Below are 20,435 nucleotides of genomic sequence, written 5' to 3' on the forward strand. Positions count from 1 at the left end.
ATTTTACTAGTAAAGTTATTAACATTATGCTGGTTAGCTTAGCGCTAGTGCTACACTAGCATTCGATAACGGCTACATGGACACTAAGGTAAGAATAAATCACTTCTGCTTCATTTCACCTCTGACTGAGAAATAACTTCAAATTAATAAAAATACTTACATTAAAACACATTTTACTACATTATTTTTCTCACTGTACAGTTAAAGTGAAAATATTAAAACCACCCCTCAAAAAGTTCATTTTTTAACAATTGTGCATTTGAGGGTCAGGGATTCTAGGGTTATTAAATGCTGGGCTAATGGTATTTACTTATAAATTACATTATTTATATTTATTTATTAGGATTTTAACGTCAGGTTTTACACACCTTGCTTACATTAATAGCAGGACAGGTAATTACTGGTTACACAAGATTCATCAGTTCAATTTCAGTCATGGACAATTTTTAATTTTTGTCTTCCGCTGCTGAGAGATACCAGATTACATCCGAGGAGAGCACGTCGCTGTACACGCCTCTTCCGACACGTGCACAGCCAATCAGGGTCCTTACACAGCGTATATAGACCCACCCACCCACACATAGGCTGCGTCCGGAATCGCATACTTCCATACTCAATAGTACGCGAAATGAGGACGCGAGAGCGGTTAGTATGTCCGAATACATAGTATACACAAAGAGGTACGCGAGAAGTACCCGGATGACCTACTTATTGGGCAGCCATGTTTGAGTATGCAAGCGATGCACAATTGTATCCCATAATGCAACTGGAGCTGCGTAGGCGATCGAAGCGTAATAAGAAACAAGAAAGATAGCGGCCCTCTGAGTCCTCTGTTTACAAGTGTAAGTAAGATAAATAAATAAAATTTTTTAAAGACGAATAAATAACAAAAAGACGATAAATATCCAAAATTTTGGTGAGTGGTGTTTGTATTGAGTCTGTAACTATGGTGATATTACATCATCACGTCCCCACGTCATCACTTGACGTTGGTAAGATGGCGGATGTAGTACAGAGCGGTGTTGTGTGCATACTGCACACTTCTGTACTGAAAGTATGTACTTTTTTACCGGCAGAGTAGTGCATACTTCCTCCAATCTAGTACGTACTCTCTAAGTATGCGATTTCGGACGCAGCTGTAGTCCGGCCCCCACCCTGCAGATACTTTGGCCAATTAGTATCCGCTGCAGGCACTGCCAATTATGCCCGCTAGATGGCACCCAGCTGACCAAACCGAGGACTTAAGAAACTCGGTGCTGGCCGCTCAGGTGGCGCAGCGGTAAAAACACACGCTGCAACCAGAGCTGGATCTCGAATACATCGTATCGAATCCAGCTCTGCCTCTGCCGGCTGAAGGCTGAGTGGCTACATGAACAACGATTGGCGGGTTGTTCAGATAGGGGGCGGGACTAAAAGCCGGACTCTCTCTCAGACTAGTGCGATTACGACCTCTTCTGGCTGGTTGGTGGCGCCTGCACGGAGACGGGGAAGGAGTGCGGTAGGGGGTGTGGCCCTCTGCGCACAGCGCCGTACCGCGCTGCGCTCGTCAAGTGTAGGTGATAAGATGTTCGATTGCCGTGCACGTTTCGGAGGGGGCGTGGAGCAGCCTCGTCCTCCCCAATCAGGAGCAGGGACCAGCATTAGTGAGAGGATGATTGACGGGTAGAAATTGGATGCGCTAAAAGTGGGAGAAAAAGGGGTAAAATAAAAAGAATAAAAAAAAAGAAACTCGGTGCTGGTGTGCTAGCGGAATATCCCGCTGCATCACCTGGGTGCCATCATGGACAATTTTGTATCTTCAATTCACCTCACTTGCACGTCTTTGGACTGTGGGATGAAACCAGAGCTTTTGGAGGAAACCCACGCAGACACGAGGAGAACATGCAAACTCCACACAGAAAGTACCCGAACCGCTCCATCTAGGGAATCGAACCCAGGACCTTCTTGCTATGAGGTGACAGTGCTACCCAACAAGCCACTGTGCCGCCCATAGATCATGTTGAGGCGCACAAGCTGAGCAACAAAGACCCACTGACAATGGTGTAAGTAGGGACGACCACCAACCGCTGACATGTTCTGGGGCAACCAAAACTATAAAGGCTATGGTGTCTTGTTTGGACCAACAGAAAAACTAGTGTGGCTCAAATTGCAGATCATTTTAATCTTGGTGATGAGGTGAATGTGTCACAATACACAATGCATCAAATCCTGCTGTGTTTGGGGCTGCACAGTTGCATGCCAGACAGAGTGCCCAAGTCCACCGTCCAACTCAAAAGCTACAATGGACATGCAGACCTGTCAGAGCAGTTGTAGCCTAGCGGTCACTGGTTCAAGCCCCACAATAGCCAGGTTACCACTGTTGGGCCCTTGAGCAAGACCCTTAACCCTAAATTGCTTAGACAATATACTGTCACAGTACTATAAGTCGCTTTGGATAAAAGCGTCTTCTAAATGCTGAAAATCTAAATCTAAATTAAATTGAATGTCCGAGCATTGGAAGAAGGACGACTGGTCAGACAAACTCTGCTTTGTGCAAGGTCATGTGGACAGAAAAAGGAAAATGTTTGCCTTGCAGTGATGCTTTTTATTTCTGCTTTTATTTAATAACTTCTTTAATATTGTTTGATTGCCCAACCTTAGTTTTGATCTTGCAATTTCATCATCCTCGACTTTTGCGACTTTGCTTGTTTCTTTACTTGGCTAAGCAGCACGTAATGGGATTAAAATAATGCATTCTGCAAGATTATTAAATGTATCAGTATTTATTTGTTCATTAATTAGGATTTTAATGTCCTGTTTTACACTTTGGTTACATTTATGGCATGACAGGAAGTTACAGGTTACACATGAGACATCAGTTCAAGTTCAATGTCAAACACTGTCCTGGCTAGGGCTGTCGCGAGCTAACCGCAATTTTGAAATACCGCACTATAGATCAGCCAACCGCAGGGCATGCCAAGCAACCGCACGTTTTTTTTTTACGCTTACATTCGGGCGTAATAAATGTTAAATGAGTTCATAATGAAAATTAGCTAAGTGATTTTCCCGCAACCTGTTCGCATGCGTTGCTGCTGAGTGTCAGAGTTTGTGTTTTAAAATTGAAACAATGGCAACAGGAATTATAGGCAAGTTTATTAATGATCAAATTGAGATCACGCTCAATAAATACTTGTAATTTAGACTATAATCAAACAGCCTTGGCGTACTAAAGCACTTAATGACGGTTAATATGGCATTGCAGCCTGCAAATATTCTCTTGCTGGCTTGCTGGAATGATTTAAATGTATTTTTTCGTTGAATAAAAATGTATTGAAACAAATAATAACTTGAAATGTAGTATATATTGTTATGTTAATTATACCTACTAAATAGATGGTTAATAGTGGTGCATTAATAACCAGGCTAGATTTGCTCTGCTCTGTAAAGTCGCATGCAGGTACAGTACGTGTGTATTAGTGTAACGAGCACCATCAGAGAGAGTTTTAGTGCCATCGGGAACATCGCTACCCCACTCAGATCCTCTCTGGAACCACATCAGGTGAACATGTTGGTTTTTTAGCGCGCATGATAACGCAGGTTTAATGTCTTACAGACTTTATTCTTTATTCAATTTTTTTATTTTATTTTTTTTGATTAGATGTGCATTTAAAATATTTAGCCTAAACACTTTTTTTTCATTTCACAGTGTATATCTAGCCTAGGCTAGAAGCTAAATTTAAACCTTTTTCAGTAGAGAAAAGACGCGCATCCCTGCTCTGTTCTGATTTTACAATAAACACGCATTTCATTGGTCTTAAAGCTGTCTCATCTTTGTCATTATAAAGCAATAATACAGGTCCTTCTCAAAAAATTAGCATATTGTGATAAAGTTCATTATTTTCCATAATGTAATGATAAAAATTAAACTTTCATATATTTTAGATTCATTGCACACCAACTGAAATATTTCAGGTCTTTTATTGTTTTAATACTGATGATTTTGGCATACAGCTCATGAAAACCCAAAATTCCTATCTCAAAACATTAGCATATTTCATCCGACCAATAAAAGAAAAGTGTTTTTAATACAAAAAAAGTCAACCTTCAAATAATTATGTTCAGTTATGCACTCAATACTTGGTCGGGAATCCTTTTGCAGAAATGACTGCTTCAATGCGGCGTGGCATGGAGGCAATCAGCCTGTGGCACTGCTGAGGTGTTATGGAGGCCCAGGATGCTTCGATAGCGGCCTTAAGCTCATCCAGAGTGTTGGGTCTTGTGTCTCTCAACTTTCTCTTCACAATATCCCACAGATTCTCTATGGGGTTCAGGTCAGGAGAGTTGGCAGGCCAATTGAGCACAGTAATACCATGGTCAGTAAACCATTCACCAGTGGTTTTGGCACTGTGAGCAGGTGCCAGGTCGTGCTGAAAAATGAAATCTTCATCTCCATAAAGCTTTTCAGCAGATGGAAGCATGAAGTGCTCCAAAATCTCCTGATAGCTAGCTGCATTGACCCTGCCCTTGATAAAACACAGTGGACCAACACCAGCAGCTGACATGGCACCCCAGACCATCACTGACTGTGGGTACTTGACACTGGACTTCAGGCATTTTGGCATTTCCTTCTCCCCAGTCTTCCTCCAGACTCTGGCACCTTGATTTCCGAATGACATGCAAAATTTGCTTTAATCCGAAAACAGTACTTTGGACCACTGAGCAACAGTCCAGTGCTGCTGTTTCTGGTTCAAAAGTGGCTTGACCTGGGGAATGCGGCACCTGTAGCCCATTTCCTGCACACGCCTGTGCACGGTGGCTCTGGATGTTTCTACTCCAGACTCAGTCCACTGCTTCCGCAGGTCCCCCAAGGTCTGGAATCGGCCCTTCTCCACAATCTTCCTCAGGGTCCGGTCACCTCTTCTCGTTGTGCAGCGTTTTCTGCCACACTTTTTCCTTCCCACAGACTTCCCACTGAGGTGCCTTGATACAGCACTCTGGGAACAGCCTATTCGTTCAGAAATTTATTTCTGTGTCTTACCCTCTTGCTTGAGGGTGTCAATGATGGCCTTCTGGACAGCAGTCAGGTCGGCAGTCTTACCCATGATTGCAGTTTTGAGTAATGAACCAGGCTGGGAGTTTTTAAAAGCCTCAGGAATCTTTTGCAGGTGTTTAGAGTTAATTCGTTGATTCAGATGATTAGGTTAATAGCTCGTTTAGAGAACCTTTTCATGATATGCTAATTTTTTGAGATAGGAATTTTGGGTTTTCATGAGCTGTATGCCAAAATCATCAGTATTAAAACAATAAAAGACCTGAAATATTTCAGTTGGTGTGCAATGAATCTAAAATATATGAAAGTTTAATTTTTATCATTACATTATGGAAAATAATGAACTTTATCACAATATGCTAATTTTTTGAGAAGGACCTGTATACTGAATCGTAGCCTAACAATAAAGCTTGTTTATAAAACGGATAGTTCCGGTCCTAAAATCTGATTGGCTGAGCCGCGTTCGAAGCCGTTGTAAAATCCCCGATAAACGCACACCTAGGACCACCTCACATCATTCCATATTAATACGCCACAGAATAGAGAAAGTTAATGTTATTTTCGCCCTCACGTTGCCTAGCAACACTGTTAATCGGATTACCTTGCGTCGCGGAAGAATGCTTTATTGTAAGTTTATACACAATAAATACATTTATGATTAAACATTGTTGTATTTATTGTATTTTATGTTGACCGCCGTTTTATAAAAGCAATAAGCCACTCGAGACCGTACGTTACTGTTACGATTTTAGCACGGGGAAAGAAGTTTTAGGCACTTCCGCTTCGCGTCGTGGCAAAAACGTCATCCCCGTGCTAAAATCACAGTAACGTACGGCCTCTCGTGGCTTATTGCTTTATTATATAGCTCTAAAATCCAGATAAATTAAGTAATTTTCAAAAAAAAAAAAATATATTACCGTATACCGCGGTGTTCAGCCACGCTGAATACCGCAAGGGGAAATTCTTTCACCGCGACAGCCCTAGTCCTGGCAGATCTCCAATTCACCTTGCATGTCTTAGGACTGCGTGAGGAAATCTGAGCTCCCATTTTTATTTTGGACACAACAGACATGAAGAGAGCATGCAAACCTAATATATTAATATAACCTTAATATATTAAACCCAGGACCTTCTCACTGTGAGGCGACAGTGCTACCCAACGAGCCACTGTGCCACCTTTTTATGTATATGCTTTGTGGTCAGAACTGAATTGATCCTATTGGTGACCCTTTCTCTAGGCATTTTATTTAAGCTTTAGGTGGCCACTGATCTTACGCTCGGCTACACCAAGCCTCCAGATAACACCGTTCTATGTCGTCCTGGGCCCTGCGACTTCATTTCCACATCTCTTAAATACATAAATGTTGCTGCTGGTCCCATGAGGGTCTATCTTGGGCTGCTGGGTTGTCAGCTTATTCCCCTTATCGGGATATTCCCACGCAGAAGCTCTTGTGTGGGTGCAACTCAGAATGAAAATGAGCAGATATGACTTGGTGGGTAAGAGTATGCTTCTTGAATACATCATACACACCAAGGTGGCAATTTACTGAAGGTTTGCAAGTGTAAAAACACATGGGAAAATGGGAACACCTGGAAAAGTGCAAACTGAGTTATTAACAGGACCTTTAGAGAATTGGAACTTTCAAATGAGCAAAATAACACTTCGGATCTGTGGGTTTGACTTAAATGCCAGACTCAAATATCAAGATTTATTGTTGCAGTGTATTTTAACAGCAATCTAGTTTTACCCTGCATGGAAGATTTATTATTATTATTTTTTAATATCATGTACTCCTTTTATGTATTTTATTTGTCTGTTTTTTTGTTGTATTTCAGTGTTTTTATATTATATTTGTGTTATTTACTGTGTATAAGTGTCAAAAACAACCCCATTATTTTACATTAATCTAAAATATGTGCAGTTCCATGGGACCATGGAAAACGGGTTTCCAAACATCCTTACCTTGAAACTCAACACCCTTTAAACTCAACACCACTCCCAAAATCAATTGACGTTGAGTTTCAAGGTATCAATGTACACTCACATACACTATATTGCCAAAAGTATTCGCTCACCTGCCTTCACATGCATATGAACTTGGGTTCATCCTGAAAAACTTACCATGTAGAAGCACTTTGTAGTTCTACAATTACTGACTGTAGTCCATCTGTTTCTCTACATACTTTTAAACCTGCTTTCACCCTGTTCTTCAATGGTCAGGACCCTCCACAGGACCACCACAGAGCAGGTATTATTTGGGTGGTGGATCATTCCAGCACTGCAGTGACACTGACACGGTGGTGGTGTGTTAGTGTGTGTTGTGCTGGTATGAGTGGATCAGACACAGCAGCGCTGCTGGAGTTTTTAAACACCTCACTGTCACTGCATCAGTGGTCACAGGACGCTGCCCACGGGGCGCTGTTGGCTGGATGTTTTTGGTTGGTCCTGTGGGGGGTCCTGACCATTGAAGAACAGGGTGAAAGCAGGTTAAAAAGTATGTAGAGAAACAGATGGACTACAGTCAGTAATTGTAGAGCTACAAAGTGCTTCTATATGGTACGTTTTTCAGGATGAACTCAAGTTCATATGCGTGTGAAGGCAGGCGAATACTTTTGGCAATATAGTGTAGTATTAATTAAACATCTCAGTGTTTGTATGTGTGTTAATGTAATGATTATTTTTACCACAGGGAGCATCTGGAAGTAAAAACCTCCCGTCAATCTCAGAAAGCTCTGCATATCTTTTACCACAGCTACCCAAGGTGAAAGATGAATAACATTATGATCCAGTGATTATTTCCCTGGTGGTATCAGTGATTAAATATGGATGTTTGATACCTGCTGTTCATTTTTGTCATTTCCAGGTTAGAGTGAAGCCTCAGTGGCAGGATGCCACCCCAGCCTTTGTACTGCAGGCCAGAACAGAAACCGCCGGTGAAGGAGTGTCAAGTGGAATTTCCAGTATGTAACAATGTATTTACAATTTGTCATATTTTAACCAGCATAAACTTGCCACAGTAGATCTTCCTTATTCACATACCTGACTTGGCACAGTTTTATGCCAAATACAGTTTCTAACCAACCCTCATTATTTTATCTGGGCGTGGGACCAGCTGTTCAGCCATTCCCCACCAGATTTAGCAATCATGGCTGTGTAGACTGCTAAGATTCAAACCCCAAAACACTGATACTCCACCCGAGCACCCTATTTTAACCAGCATTAGTGATGGTGCATATTTTGTTTGGGGCAAAAAGTATTTTTTTGGACATGGACCACTCTAATCTGACCACATTTTTCAGTAACGAGTAATCTAACGAGTTACTATTTCCAATCCAGTAATCAGATTAAAGTTACTTATCCAAGTTACTGCGCGTTACTATTTTTGCAACTCGGTGAGTGACGTCTGGCCTATGCGACAATTAAGTCACGCGCTGCGTCCGGAATCGCATACTTACAGAGTATGCACTAGATTGGAGGAAGTATGCACTACTCTGCCGGTAAACAAGTACATACTTTCAGTACAGAAGTGTGCAGTATGCACACAACACCGCTACGTACTACACGTGGGGACGTGATGACGTAATATCACCATAGTTACAGACTCATTACAAACCCCACTCGCCAAAATTTTGGATATTTATCGTCTTTTTGTTATTTATTTGTCTTTAAAAATGTTATTTTATTTATCTTACTTACACTTGTGAACAGAGGACTTTCCGCGTCTTTCTTGTTTCTTATTCCGCTTCAATCGCCTACGCAGCTCCAGTTGCATTACGGCAGCTGCTGAATGTAACTAATAAAGTAACTTGTAATCTAACTTAGTTACTTTTAAAATCAAGTAATCAATAAAGTAACTAAGTTACTTTTAAAATCAAGTAATCAATAAAGTAACTAAGTTACTTTTTAAAGGTAACTATGCCATACAGTATATGGCCAGAAGTAAGTTGACACCCGACCATAATTTTATTGCACATCATACTTAAAGCCCTACCTATGAGCCATTTCCTGTGTAGTATGCAATTTGCTGTGAAATTCAAAATGTATGGTTTGTGTTTAGCGATTTAATGTTTTTAATTTGTGTAGCATTCAAGTGCCTCACATTTACCGCCTCACAGTTCATTTGCACTATGAGGCGGTCCTAGCCATCCTACGGCAATTCAGTTAGCAACCGCTTAGTCAAAATTCCCAAAATGTTGAAGTTTAAAGCAGCTAAAAACACAACTCGGGTAGAACTCTCAACCGATTATGTGGATGCAGGGGGCGGTGGGGCGGAAGGTGTCAAAACACAGACAGGAATTTTCGTCTTTGAGATGTTTTAGGTTTACATTCAATCACTAATGTAGGCTATGCTGGGTATTGTAACTTCCATTTATTCTATCATTCATTTAATGGCTGCTGTGAAATGTTGGGCCCTAATCATAAAATATCTCTATCTCTTTTTCCTCGGCTGCTCCCGTTAGGGGTCGCCGGCGGATCGTGATCCGCATTATTGATTTGGCACAGTTTTTACGCCGGATGCCCCTCCTGACACAACCCTCCCTATTTATCAGGGCTTGGGACCGGCACTACATAGCACTGGTTTATGCATCCTAGCGGCTATGTACCTATAGGACAATTCAGTGTCTCCAATTAGCCTTGGCTACATGTTTTTGGACTGTGGGAGGAAACCGAGCACCCGGAGGAAACCCACGCGGACACGGGGAGTACATGCAATCTCCGCACAGAAAGGCAATTGGACCGGCCCACCTGGGGATCGAACCCAGGACCTTATTGCTGTGAGGCTACCCACTTAGCTACCGTGCCGCCCTCCAAAACTATAAATATAAATAACATAAATAATATATAATTTAAATAACATAAATATAAGCCCCCGTTCTATTACTGCAACTAAATCAGCTCCTGCTGTTCTGGGATCTTCCACAAAGTCTATGAGTGTTTGTCTGTCTGTTCATCTGTGCCCGCTCAGTCAAAAGAGCAACTGTGAGGTCAGATACTGATGTTTCAGATAAGATGTTTAGGGCTCTGTGCACGTTGCTAAAGTTTCTCCATGCCAAACCATGTCACAAGGATTTTTTATCTGTTAGCATGGGGTGTTTCTAAAATATCCAAACTCACTAATTAGGAGGGGGCGCCACACAATTTTGGCTATATAGTGCATATTGGCCTTAGGGTAAACTGACTGGTTAAAATGTCTGGTGTTTTTTTGAAATTTTCAATATGGGACTTTCCCTGCATAACAACTGTTTATTAATTCATAAATATTATCCTCAAAAAAGTAAACTGAGTACTTCATACACTGCAAATGAACATTTTTATTCTCTCAAGCAGATACCCTCAGAGGGACTGTGTGGCGCAGCTCAAACAAAGATGGCACGTTTTTGTCAGAGTCCTCTAAACAACGCAGCAAGGTGAAACCTAAAAAGGAGCTCCAGCAGTTTCGCAGCTCTCTTGTCAGCATTATTATGTAAGTGTTTTTTTATTCAAACTATCTCACCCATAACTCAGCACTAATTAGTAATTAGTACAAATTTTATGGTTTGTTTCGCTCATTAACACACGCAGGAAGAACATTTTTGTTATGATAATTGTTTCCCGAAATAAGAGATCTGTTAGTAATTGGAGAATTTACATAAATGTTGCTCCCTATGGGTCATAAATAACACTAAGAAATACACACTCAAGCAGGAATTATTTATTTATTCTTCTTTACTAACTGCTGTATTTCTGCTGGTTCTTGGGTGCCCCAGAAACACTTAGCAAAAGGCATGTAAACCCATGCAGACATGTCAGTCTCCTCACAGATATGGACCAAAGGTGTAGGCCAATTGTCTTCTTGCATCATCCAGTTGCACTTAAGCTTTAATTTATGTTTGTAAGATGAGCCTTCACATTCCCCTTGGTTGGCAGTGCTTTTTGCCCTGCAATTCACCCATGGATAACATTTTCACACAGTCTGTTTCTAATGGTGGGATCATAAATGCTCATGTGAAGTTTCTTTTGTGACTTTCTGGATAAGCCAAACATTTTAAGGAATCACCACTTTTACAAGTTTTCTCTATACAGAGATATAGGCTCTCACTGTGGTTCAGTGGAGCCTTAGAAATGACTTAGTAACCATTACTTTACTTAGTAAACCACTGCAAACTGTACTGCTTGTTAAGACCTTTTAGTGACTTTACAATGCTGGAAGGGTTTATGTTAATGATGGAAGTAACCAAGCCTGAGTGTGTCTAGTGTAATTCAATCAAACTGTTTATTAAATTGAGTGGGAGGGGGGATTACTTTTTCCCCAACACAGGGCTAGTTTGTCTCAAATAACCTGTTTTTCTTGATGAAATAAAACGACCGTTAAAAACAGTACTTGGGGCGCTCAGGTGGCACAGCGGGATATTCCGCTAGCACACCAGCACCGAGATTCTGAACTCCTCGGTTCGAAACTCGGCGTTGCCACCGGTCAGCTGGGCGCCACCTAGCGAGTATGATTGGCAGTGCTTGCAGCAGACTTGGTTCTGCTAGGGGGCGGGATGACCGGACTATGTGGGTGGGGTCTTCAAACGCTGTGTAAGCAGATAGAGAGGCGCCTGTGCTGAGTGCATAGGTGAAAATGGGTTCTGCTAAGGGCAGCGCGCGGGTCGGAGAAGGGGTGAGCAGCAATATACCCACCTCGACTGTAATCAGGGATCCCCCAGCAGCGAAGACAAACTGACTACGCTAAATCGGGAAAAAATGCATAAATAAAATAGAAAACGGTACTTGATGTTTACTCAGGTTGTCTTTTTCTGTATAAAATTTTACTTGAGGATTTAAAAACCAATTCCTTTTAAGGACATTAAAAAGCACATTATCAAAGTTGTCCATGATATCTTCTTTAAGCTGTACAAAGAAAAGATTACATTTTGGGCTGCTGTGATGTAAACAGATGTGAGCACTTGATCACCTGACATCTGTGACCCAATACTGTGACAGATTTTTTATCAGTTATGTCTTACTATGTATTATTTTATCATCAAAGGCAGCAGGATCCTGCCACTGGAAAACGTACAGATGAAATCTCACCACTGGCATGTCGTTCACTTACTCCATCTGAGCAAGATATGCTGGTAAGTAGCTGATCTAAGTAGTATTTTATCACTACCTTTTATCAGTCGGTGGTGGCCAGTGCTCTTTTCTTTGGAGTGGTTTGCTGGGGTGAGAGTGCTAGAACAATGGACACAAACCGAATAAACAAACAGATCAAAAAGGCCAGCTCCATAGTGGGGTCTGAACAGGACTCAGTTCAGCAGGTAGCAGAGTTAAGAATGCTCACAAAGCTTAACTCAATTATCAAAAACCATTCACACCCACTTCACTCCCTGGAGGTGTTTCGACAGAGCACCTTCAGTCACAGACTGATTCCTCCTAAATGCAGGACTGAACGTTACAGAAAATCCTTTCTTATAACTGCTATCAGACTGTTTAACAGTTCACAATAATTCAAATAAATCATTTATAAGAAATACTTACTTCTGTATGCTATGCATGCACCATAAAAAGTTTACATGTATATAGTACCATACTGTACATTTTTATCTTATTGCTTGTTTTTGCACTGTAAGTTAATGTTGTATGTATACAAGAAGTTGTTGTTGACTGTTATCTGAGCTGCTGTAACAAAGAAATTTCATGCAAAGGATCAATAAAGAATCTATCTATCTATTGCACATAACCCTGCTAAAACTTACTGTTATGTGATTTTGCCTTTGCTTTGTGATCCAAGTGAGGACATGGATGGTTTTACAATGAGCTGTTGTTAAATACTACATTTAGCTTATTTGAATATTAACACACAGCTAGGGAAGGCCCTCTTTTACAATACATGAACAAATATTAAAGAAATCACAAGATTCATGGTTAAATTCCACGTTTTGTTAATTATAACTTATGAATAAGTTCATACATCATCTACAGAGCACAAAGTCATAGTTTTACACATTTTAATGCATAATTACTGCGTTAATGCATAATGAGGCATGTTTAATTTTTTAATTCTATTCTTTTTATGCATTTTCCCTTTTTTCTCCCAATCTAGTTGTATCCAATTACCCAGTTACATTTTCCTCTAATGCTGCTGACCCCTACTCTAGCCGAATAATGACCTATTTAAAACACTCCCCCTCCGACATTGCCAAACGCTTCTTTATACCAGCACACAAGGATCAGTATAGCGTACAGAGAGTCACACACTGACCTCTATTATCTCCCATCTCTGTGTAGACGCCATCAGCCAGCCAGCAGAAATAGTAATTGCAGAAGTGATTGGCCAATCATGTCTGCATGTAGGTGCCTGGCCGGTCGTTAGGAGAGCTAAGATTAGGGTGTCTATATTTTTGGATGGCTATATGTCTAAGAATCATTTTTTTTCAATCACACACAACCAGGTTATATATCTAATTGTAAACATACAGTCAGAAAAAGACAAAGATAAAAAACAAACATACTTATAATAGGTTCTACATACAACCCACTACATGGCTTAATGTAAAATACTGGCAAATTGCATTATGTGATGAGTCACATGACAGTGAATCTCTCTTACTGTTTGATTCTTTGATCCTGGAGATGACTTTCACATGTGCTGTTCTTTGTTTTCCCCAGAGATATTACTACTACATCAGAAATGGGATTGACGTAGAGCACGTCGCCACTATGGAAGATTCCTGGCTGGAGAATGTTCTGCGTCTGGTGCCGAATCACCTGCAGAGATTAAGCAGAAGCATTGAGCTTCTCTCAGATGAGATGAGGGATGATTATCTTCTCAGTGTAAAGAAAGCCATAGGTATACTAACATACAGATGTTATATATTAATAATAATAATAATATCATTAAAGGTGAACCGTGCAACTTTGTTATTCAGGACGTTTGTATAAAACAAGTAGCCGTTCGTATTACTCAGTACTCTTGAAGTAGCTCTCAGTTTCAAAAAGGTTGGTGACCCCTGGTATAGAGCTTTAATAGGTTAGTACAGAAGAGCTTTCTACCTGCACACATATTGAGCCTGTATGCAGGGCAAACTGCTTTAAAAAGAGCCAGGAGTTTAAGACAGCCTGCTCTTTGTTATGGGAATAATAAAATTCTCTCCTCTATTAATCAGTGTACATAGCCTAATTACAGGCATATGGGAGGAAGGTAGTACTTCGCTCCAGGCTAGTTCAGGTTTTCTAGAAGTGAAAGGGGGGAAATATTTCATGACTTGCTTAAAGCACAAGTTAACTTCTCTGTAGAGGCGAGATTCCTAGTTGCTTAGATGACTGGTTGTAGGTGTACAGTCTGTGTAGGAGTATGTGTTCCTAATGAACAGGATTTAAAAATCCCAACAACACTGCTGCACCAATATAACAAACACGTCATTATCATGTTAGTGTCATTGCATTGCAGAACCACACAAACATCATCTGGTCAGCGGGGGTGTTATGGAAGTACGATTTAATTGATAAATGAGGTACGGAGGCATGACAAAGTGTACAGAGCTACAGATGGGCTACAGTCAGTAATTGTATAAGCTTGAAAAATAATCAGTGAACCAGCGTATCAGATTGTGTAGATGGTGTTTGTCTAGTTATTGCTAAAATGTATCGATTGTTTTAGATGTGTTGTTGTTACAACAGCCAAAGTAGCCCTACTGAAATATTATTAGCATTTTAAAATGATTTAATTAATGCTAAAATCTCAGTCCAGTCTGCTGTTTTTAATGAATTTTATTTGAAAGGAACAAGTAATGAAACACCTGGAGAACTGTAATGAATGAGAGTACTCTTATCTACAATTAAGCTAAAAAAGAAATGATATGTGAATAGGCCACAGTAACAGCTTTGATTTTCTCCTGCTTGCTTTTGAAGTGGATTTTGTGCTTCGTGACCCGAGAGATAATGAAGAAGAAAAGGTGAAAGATCTGCCCCCTCATAGACAAGAGTGAGTCTAACTGAACATGTTTTTAAGATCTAAAAATAATTCCTTAACTTGTGTTTAAGATCTGGTTTATATTATTGAAGCATTCTTGTCTTTCCTGCTCTCAGTATGGACATACATTATTTAAAAAACATCTTTTTACACATATATATTTAGTTTCAGGCACTTGGGTGGCACAGCATTAAAACACACTAGCTTACTACTGTTGAGATCCAGGAACCCGGGGTTCGAATCTCATTGGTGCTATGTAGTATGCCAGTAGGACATCTACACACACATAAGCCCTGATAGGAAGGGCATCTGGCGTAAAACTGTGGCAGGTCAGGTATGCAGACCAGGATGATTCACAGTGGTTAGCTGTGTTATCAGACAGCCAGGCATTTATACTGACATGATCGGTTATGTCTGATGGCCAGAGTTGATGGCTGAAGCCCTGTAAAAGATTGATTCCCTGTTCAGGGTATTCCTGCCTTGCCTTGCACCAAGTGTTTCCCAGCGGAACCGGACCTGGCACACCCTGACCATGATAAAGCAAAGGAAATAAACAATAAACTTAATTGTTTATTAGACATCTAATCACCGTAAAATTAATCAAACCATGTAATTAAAATAATACAACAAATAAATGATAGAGAAAATTAATAAAAAAAACTGATTTTCAGTTTAAAAAGGTTTTTTTTGTAAATAAAATAATTTAGTAAGGTAAAATAAGTAAAAAAAAAAAAATAGAAATATACTATTAAAATAAATAAAACCCTGCTCTATGCTTTCAAATGATATCAAACCATCATGTATCATTTATGGGATTATTGTGGCAATTTATGTAACAAATTCAAGCTGATAGCAGTTATTTTAATTTTTATTTGATTTACATCGACCTTTTTATCCTGGTCAGAATTATGGTGGGACCAGTTTTACCATAAAACACTGGGTACAAGGCAAGAAAAACCCTGAAACCCCCCTTCCTCAGACATAGCCAGTCATGTCTGTGTATATGCCCGGACATTGCTACTAATACTGTGATCCTGTGAATGAAATTTTTGACTTGGCTATGACATGTGACACTGTGATACAATAAGACTTCTAGTAAACATTTTATTTTATACTTGGGGTGAGTTTATGAATTAATAATATTAAATATGGCTTCATTTATATGAACTAGGGCTGTCGTTAACGTCGTAATCGCGATTAAAAAAATTAATCAAGATTAAAAAATTTTATCTAACTATTTTTATTTGGCATATACATGTGTGTCTCTGTGCTAATTATCTGTATTTCAGATGAATTAGGATGTAAAGCACATGAACTGTCCGATGATAAACTACTTTTAGCGGTTTTCACTTTTTTTACGTGTTGATGAAAAGATGAATGAAATCACGCAAGCTTTGTAACGAGTATCTCCATTGGCTGCTAGAGCTGTCCATCAAAACCGTGTAGCTCTGCCTCCTCCCCCTCCGGTAAAAAGTGAAACTCTGCGTGATGTTTCATCTCTACAGTTTATTCAGCTTATTCTATCACATGGTTATAAACATGATTTATATTTGTGATGTTTGTAGTTTTCTAAAAACACATTCGTATCTGATATTTATATGGACTAAGCGTTTACATGGACTGTTTTAATTAACACTTTTTTTTATATAGCTACAGTCAATTACTTATAGATAACGTCTGCTAACTTGACTGTTTCAGGTATTTATAGATGTTTAAATGGTAATTTAGAACATTATTTCCCAGTATTCTTTCTGAACAAACACAGTATTAAAGGGTTTTCTTAATAGATCTATGAAATAATCATATCTGTGTTTTGATGCATTATTGATGCCTTATATTAGATCAAAACATTATGATTGGTGCACCTGTTTTCAGTGTCAGGGTCATGAACAGGAAAAGATCCTCACTTTTGTCAGATAATGTCCTTTCTACAATGAATTTAGATTTAATAATTCTATCATATTTTATGAATGTTTTATTGGTAATAATAATGTGCATAACTGTTCAAATTTTGCTTAATTATTAGTTTGCGATTAATTAAGATGAATACATATATATTTAGGGCTGTCACACGATGAAAAATTTTAATCGAGATTAATTTTGTTCTTTAATCGCGATTAATCTCGATTAAAATTTTTAATCGTGTGACAGCCCTAATATGAACCCATTAAAAAATGAGAAGCTCTACCTAAAAATGTCTTTCAGGATGGAGGTTGTGCCAAAGCCATGGAAGAAATCATTCTATCAAGCACGAAAGAAGATGTTCGAGCATCTTCATGCCATTAACCCCACCATGCTGTCTGTGCTGGACCTATGGCACGCGTCCTTTAAGTGAGTGATGAAGGTTTTAATGAGGCATAGTGTGCTGCTTGTTATGATCTTTTAGCTTTACTATACATGCTGGAAATGTTGTACAATCCCAAATCAGAAAAAGCTGGGACAGTATGGGTAATGCATTTTGACTTTTATTTGATTGCAGATTGTTGTCATTAAACCCAAGATATGCTTGTCTGGTGCAAATGGATTGATTTTGATTTTGATTGATTTACTTTATTGATCCCCGAAGGGAAATTGCGGTGTAGCAGCAGCAATTACAATTATTACAAACATCACACAATGACATTACAATGAGGTAGGAAAGAATAAAAATTAAGATATAAAATCTAAAAAAATATATAAAAAAGAAAATAGAATATAATTATTAAAAAAAATAAGAATATAAAACATCTAACAGAACAAAAAATAAAAAGGGGGGATCCTAAAGGTGCAGTTACAGACATCATTTAATTTGTTAATATACAGCCAATCTTTCAACATATTCAACTTTTTTTGATTTGTGGTTGTATTTAGGTTCACCTGGACTAGCAGTAATTAAGCCTAAGTGTACCTAGTTTAATTAAACCCAAATATTAATTCAGTTTGGTTAATTGAGTATCTAAGGGGGCTTTTTCATTGTACTATTGAAGCATCAGGTGCTGAACAGTACAATCCAGGCAGTGCCTCTGTTGTTATTCTTAAGCTCAATATCTTCTTGTATAGGAATTTACGGCTTGTTGATGTGACAGAGTTCCACACGAGGGAGGAGTCCATGGAGCTGTCAGTCTTTCAGCAGTTGGTCAACAAACACATCGAATATGCCAAAGACGTTCTTATGAAAAAGTAAGACATAGTGCAGCTGCTTTTTAGATTCCTCAATGTGGTAGTTCTTTTGCTCAGTGAATCAAACCCATCATGATCCTGTTGAGGATGAATTGGTTGTAAGAATGAATGAATGAATGAATGAATGTGGTAGTTCCTTAAAAGTCATGTTTTCATGCAGGTACAAGTCACACAAAATTGTGTAAAGCAATACTAAATATTAAGGGAAAGGTCATATCCTGATATACCACGACTCTGAAGTGCCTCTGTGAACAAATTGAGGTCCATAAAGACTTGGGTAGACAAGTTTTTTTTGTGGACAGGTCAGTGGTTAAAGTACTGGACTAGAATCAAAAGGTTGCTGGTTTGAGCCCCACCACTGCCAAGATGCCACTGTTTGGCTTCTGTGCAAGGACCTTAACCCTCGGTTGTTTAAATTGTATTACTGTAAAGTGTCTGCTAAATTCTCACTCTTAACCGCTTATCCAATTAGGGTCGTGGGGGCGGGTGCTGGAACTTATCCCAGCTTTTCAATGGGCGCAAGGCACACAGTAACACCCTGGAGGCGCCAGTCCATCGCAGGGCAAACACACACACACATACACACCCATTCACCTATAGGGCAATTCAGTGTCTTCAGTTAACCTGACTGCATGTTTTTGGACTGTGGGAGGAAACCAGAGCTCCCGGAGGAAACCCACGCAGACACGGGGAGAACATGCAAACTCTGCACAGAAAGGCATAAAGGACCTGGACTGCCCCGTCTGGGGATCGAACCCAGGACCTTGTTGCTGTGAGGCGACAGTGCTACCCACCGAGCCACCGTGCCGCCCCTGCTAAATGCTATAAATGTTAACGTGTGGAGGAACTCCATGTGCTTGCATGATGTCCAGATGTCAACCCGGTAAACAGGTTGAAGATTAATGGTAACATCAATCGCAAGCCAGACCTTCATGTCCAACATCAGTATTTGACCTCATTAATGTTTCTTGTAACTAAACAGCAACAGTGTTCCCCTAGAAACTCCAAAATCTTGTTGAAAGCCTTAGTGAGAAAAGTAGAGACTGTTATGCCATGAAGAGGGAGGGGAGGGAAACTCCAACATAATGTACAACAAGCTTATTGGTCAGGTGTTTACATACTTGTAGCCACATAGTTTCATCTTATATGATTCATCCATTAGTTGTTACTAAAAAGGTGGTAGATTTGCATTTTCTCTACATTCAATCTCACTGAGAATGTGTTGTGTCTGTTGTGATTAGTATTTCTATTATTAATAACTAAGATGACTATATGCATGATGGCAATTTTTACAATCGGAATTAGAAGGCACAAAGCTGTTGCACTGGTGATCAAGCCCAGGAAGGTGAATAACAGGACAAACCACTGCAAAATAAAAAATGAAGCTTGTTTTGAATGAAACAGGTGGTTTCCCGATGTGCAAGTCATCTACTACCAAGGGAGCAAGCACAAACTACTACCCAGCAACACCAATCCAGTTCGACTGCTGTCTTTCTTCAACTGTGTGGCTGCTCTAATGACTTCTCAGCTTCAGAGTCTGGCCCTGGACTCCATCCATGACTACACAAGGCTGATATCTCAGGACCCAGTAAGACAATCACAGTTATTATGCAGAAGAATTACAAATCGTTTCATCCACCAATTAAACCAAGCAGAAACCAGGTCTGTTTATCAGGTCTGTCTAATTACTTACAGGACACTCCATTTGAATAGCAACAATTTTAGCAAGTATACCAGTACAGTGGCACCTCGATTTAATGGACCTCCATTTAACGGATTTTGGATTTAACAGACAAAATCTAGAAGATTGTTTAAAATTCCTGCGAAAAGTGTACCAAGACCAATAGTTCAGCAATTGTCCTCTATGAGAGATAGGCTTTATTTTGTCAGGAGGCTCGCTTTGTTCTTGCCTTTTTTTCTGTGTTTTATGCTTTATTTTTACAAGCTCCAGTGCCTAGTTATGCACCAGCACTGCTCTAGTAGCCATCAGCAGTGCTTTAGACTCAGTCCCCACTATACGATCACGGCAAAAAAAAAAACACAAGGTAGATGAAATTTACTGAAATGTACTGTTTATGTGCATGTACTATGTGCGTGTTTAGCACTTTTGTGGACATTAGTGATGTGCTTTCGGACATTTTATGGACCAGTGCTCCCCCCTTTTAGTCCATTATATCGAGGTTCCACTGTCTACGCATAGCATTTATTAGTTCAGCCTAGCTGTTGTACTGTAATATGGTCATTACAATGTAAATGTAGCTAATTAGTTCACATTCAATTAATAATATTAAAGAATCAGTACCAGATAA

At 39.6% G+C, this 20,435-nt stretch overlaps 1 protein-coding gene across 1 annotated transcript in view; it reads left to right on the forward strand.

Annotated features, from left to right (window-relative positions):
* dnah7 (dynein, axonemal, heavy chain 7) overlaps positions 1-20,435 on the forward strand; it is a 190,681-nt gene continuing 170,246 nt past the window's right edge. The window contains exons 1-10 of the mRNA XM_063005568.1: positions 1-88; positions 7,720-7,791; positions 7,894-7,990; positions 10,359-10,494; positions 12,043-12,130; positions 13,665-13,845; positions 14,907-14,979; positions 17,173-17,298; positions 18,007-18,126; positions 19,531-19,714. Coding sequence (XP_062861638.1) covers positions 77-88; positions 7,720-7,791; positions 7,894-7,990; positions 10,359-10,494; positions 12,043-12,130; positions 13,665-13,845; positions 14,907-14,979; positions 17,173-17,298; positions 18,007-18,126; positions 19,531-19,714 — 1,089 coding nt within the window. The 5' untranslated portion in view covers positions 1-76. The remainder of the gene's footprint in view (positions 89-7,719; positions 7,792-7,893; positions 7,991-10,358; positions 10,495-12,042; positions 12,131-13,664; positions 13,846-14,906; positions 14,980-17,172; positions 17,299-18,006; positions 18,127-19,530; positions 19,715-20,435) is intronic.

This window comes from Trichomycterus rosablanca, chromosome 12 (assembly GCF_030014385.1).
Source record: "Trichomycterus rosablanca isolate fTriRos1 chromosome 12, fTriRos1.hap1, whole genome shotgun sequence".
Taxonomy (NCBI): Eukaryota; Metazoa; Chordata; class Actinopteri; order Siluriformes; family Trichomycteridae; genus Trichomycterus; species Trichomycterus rosablanca.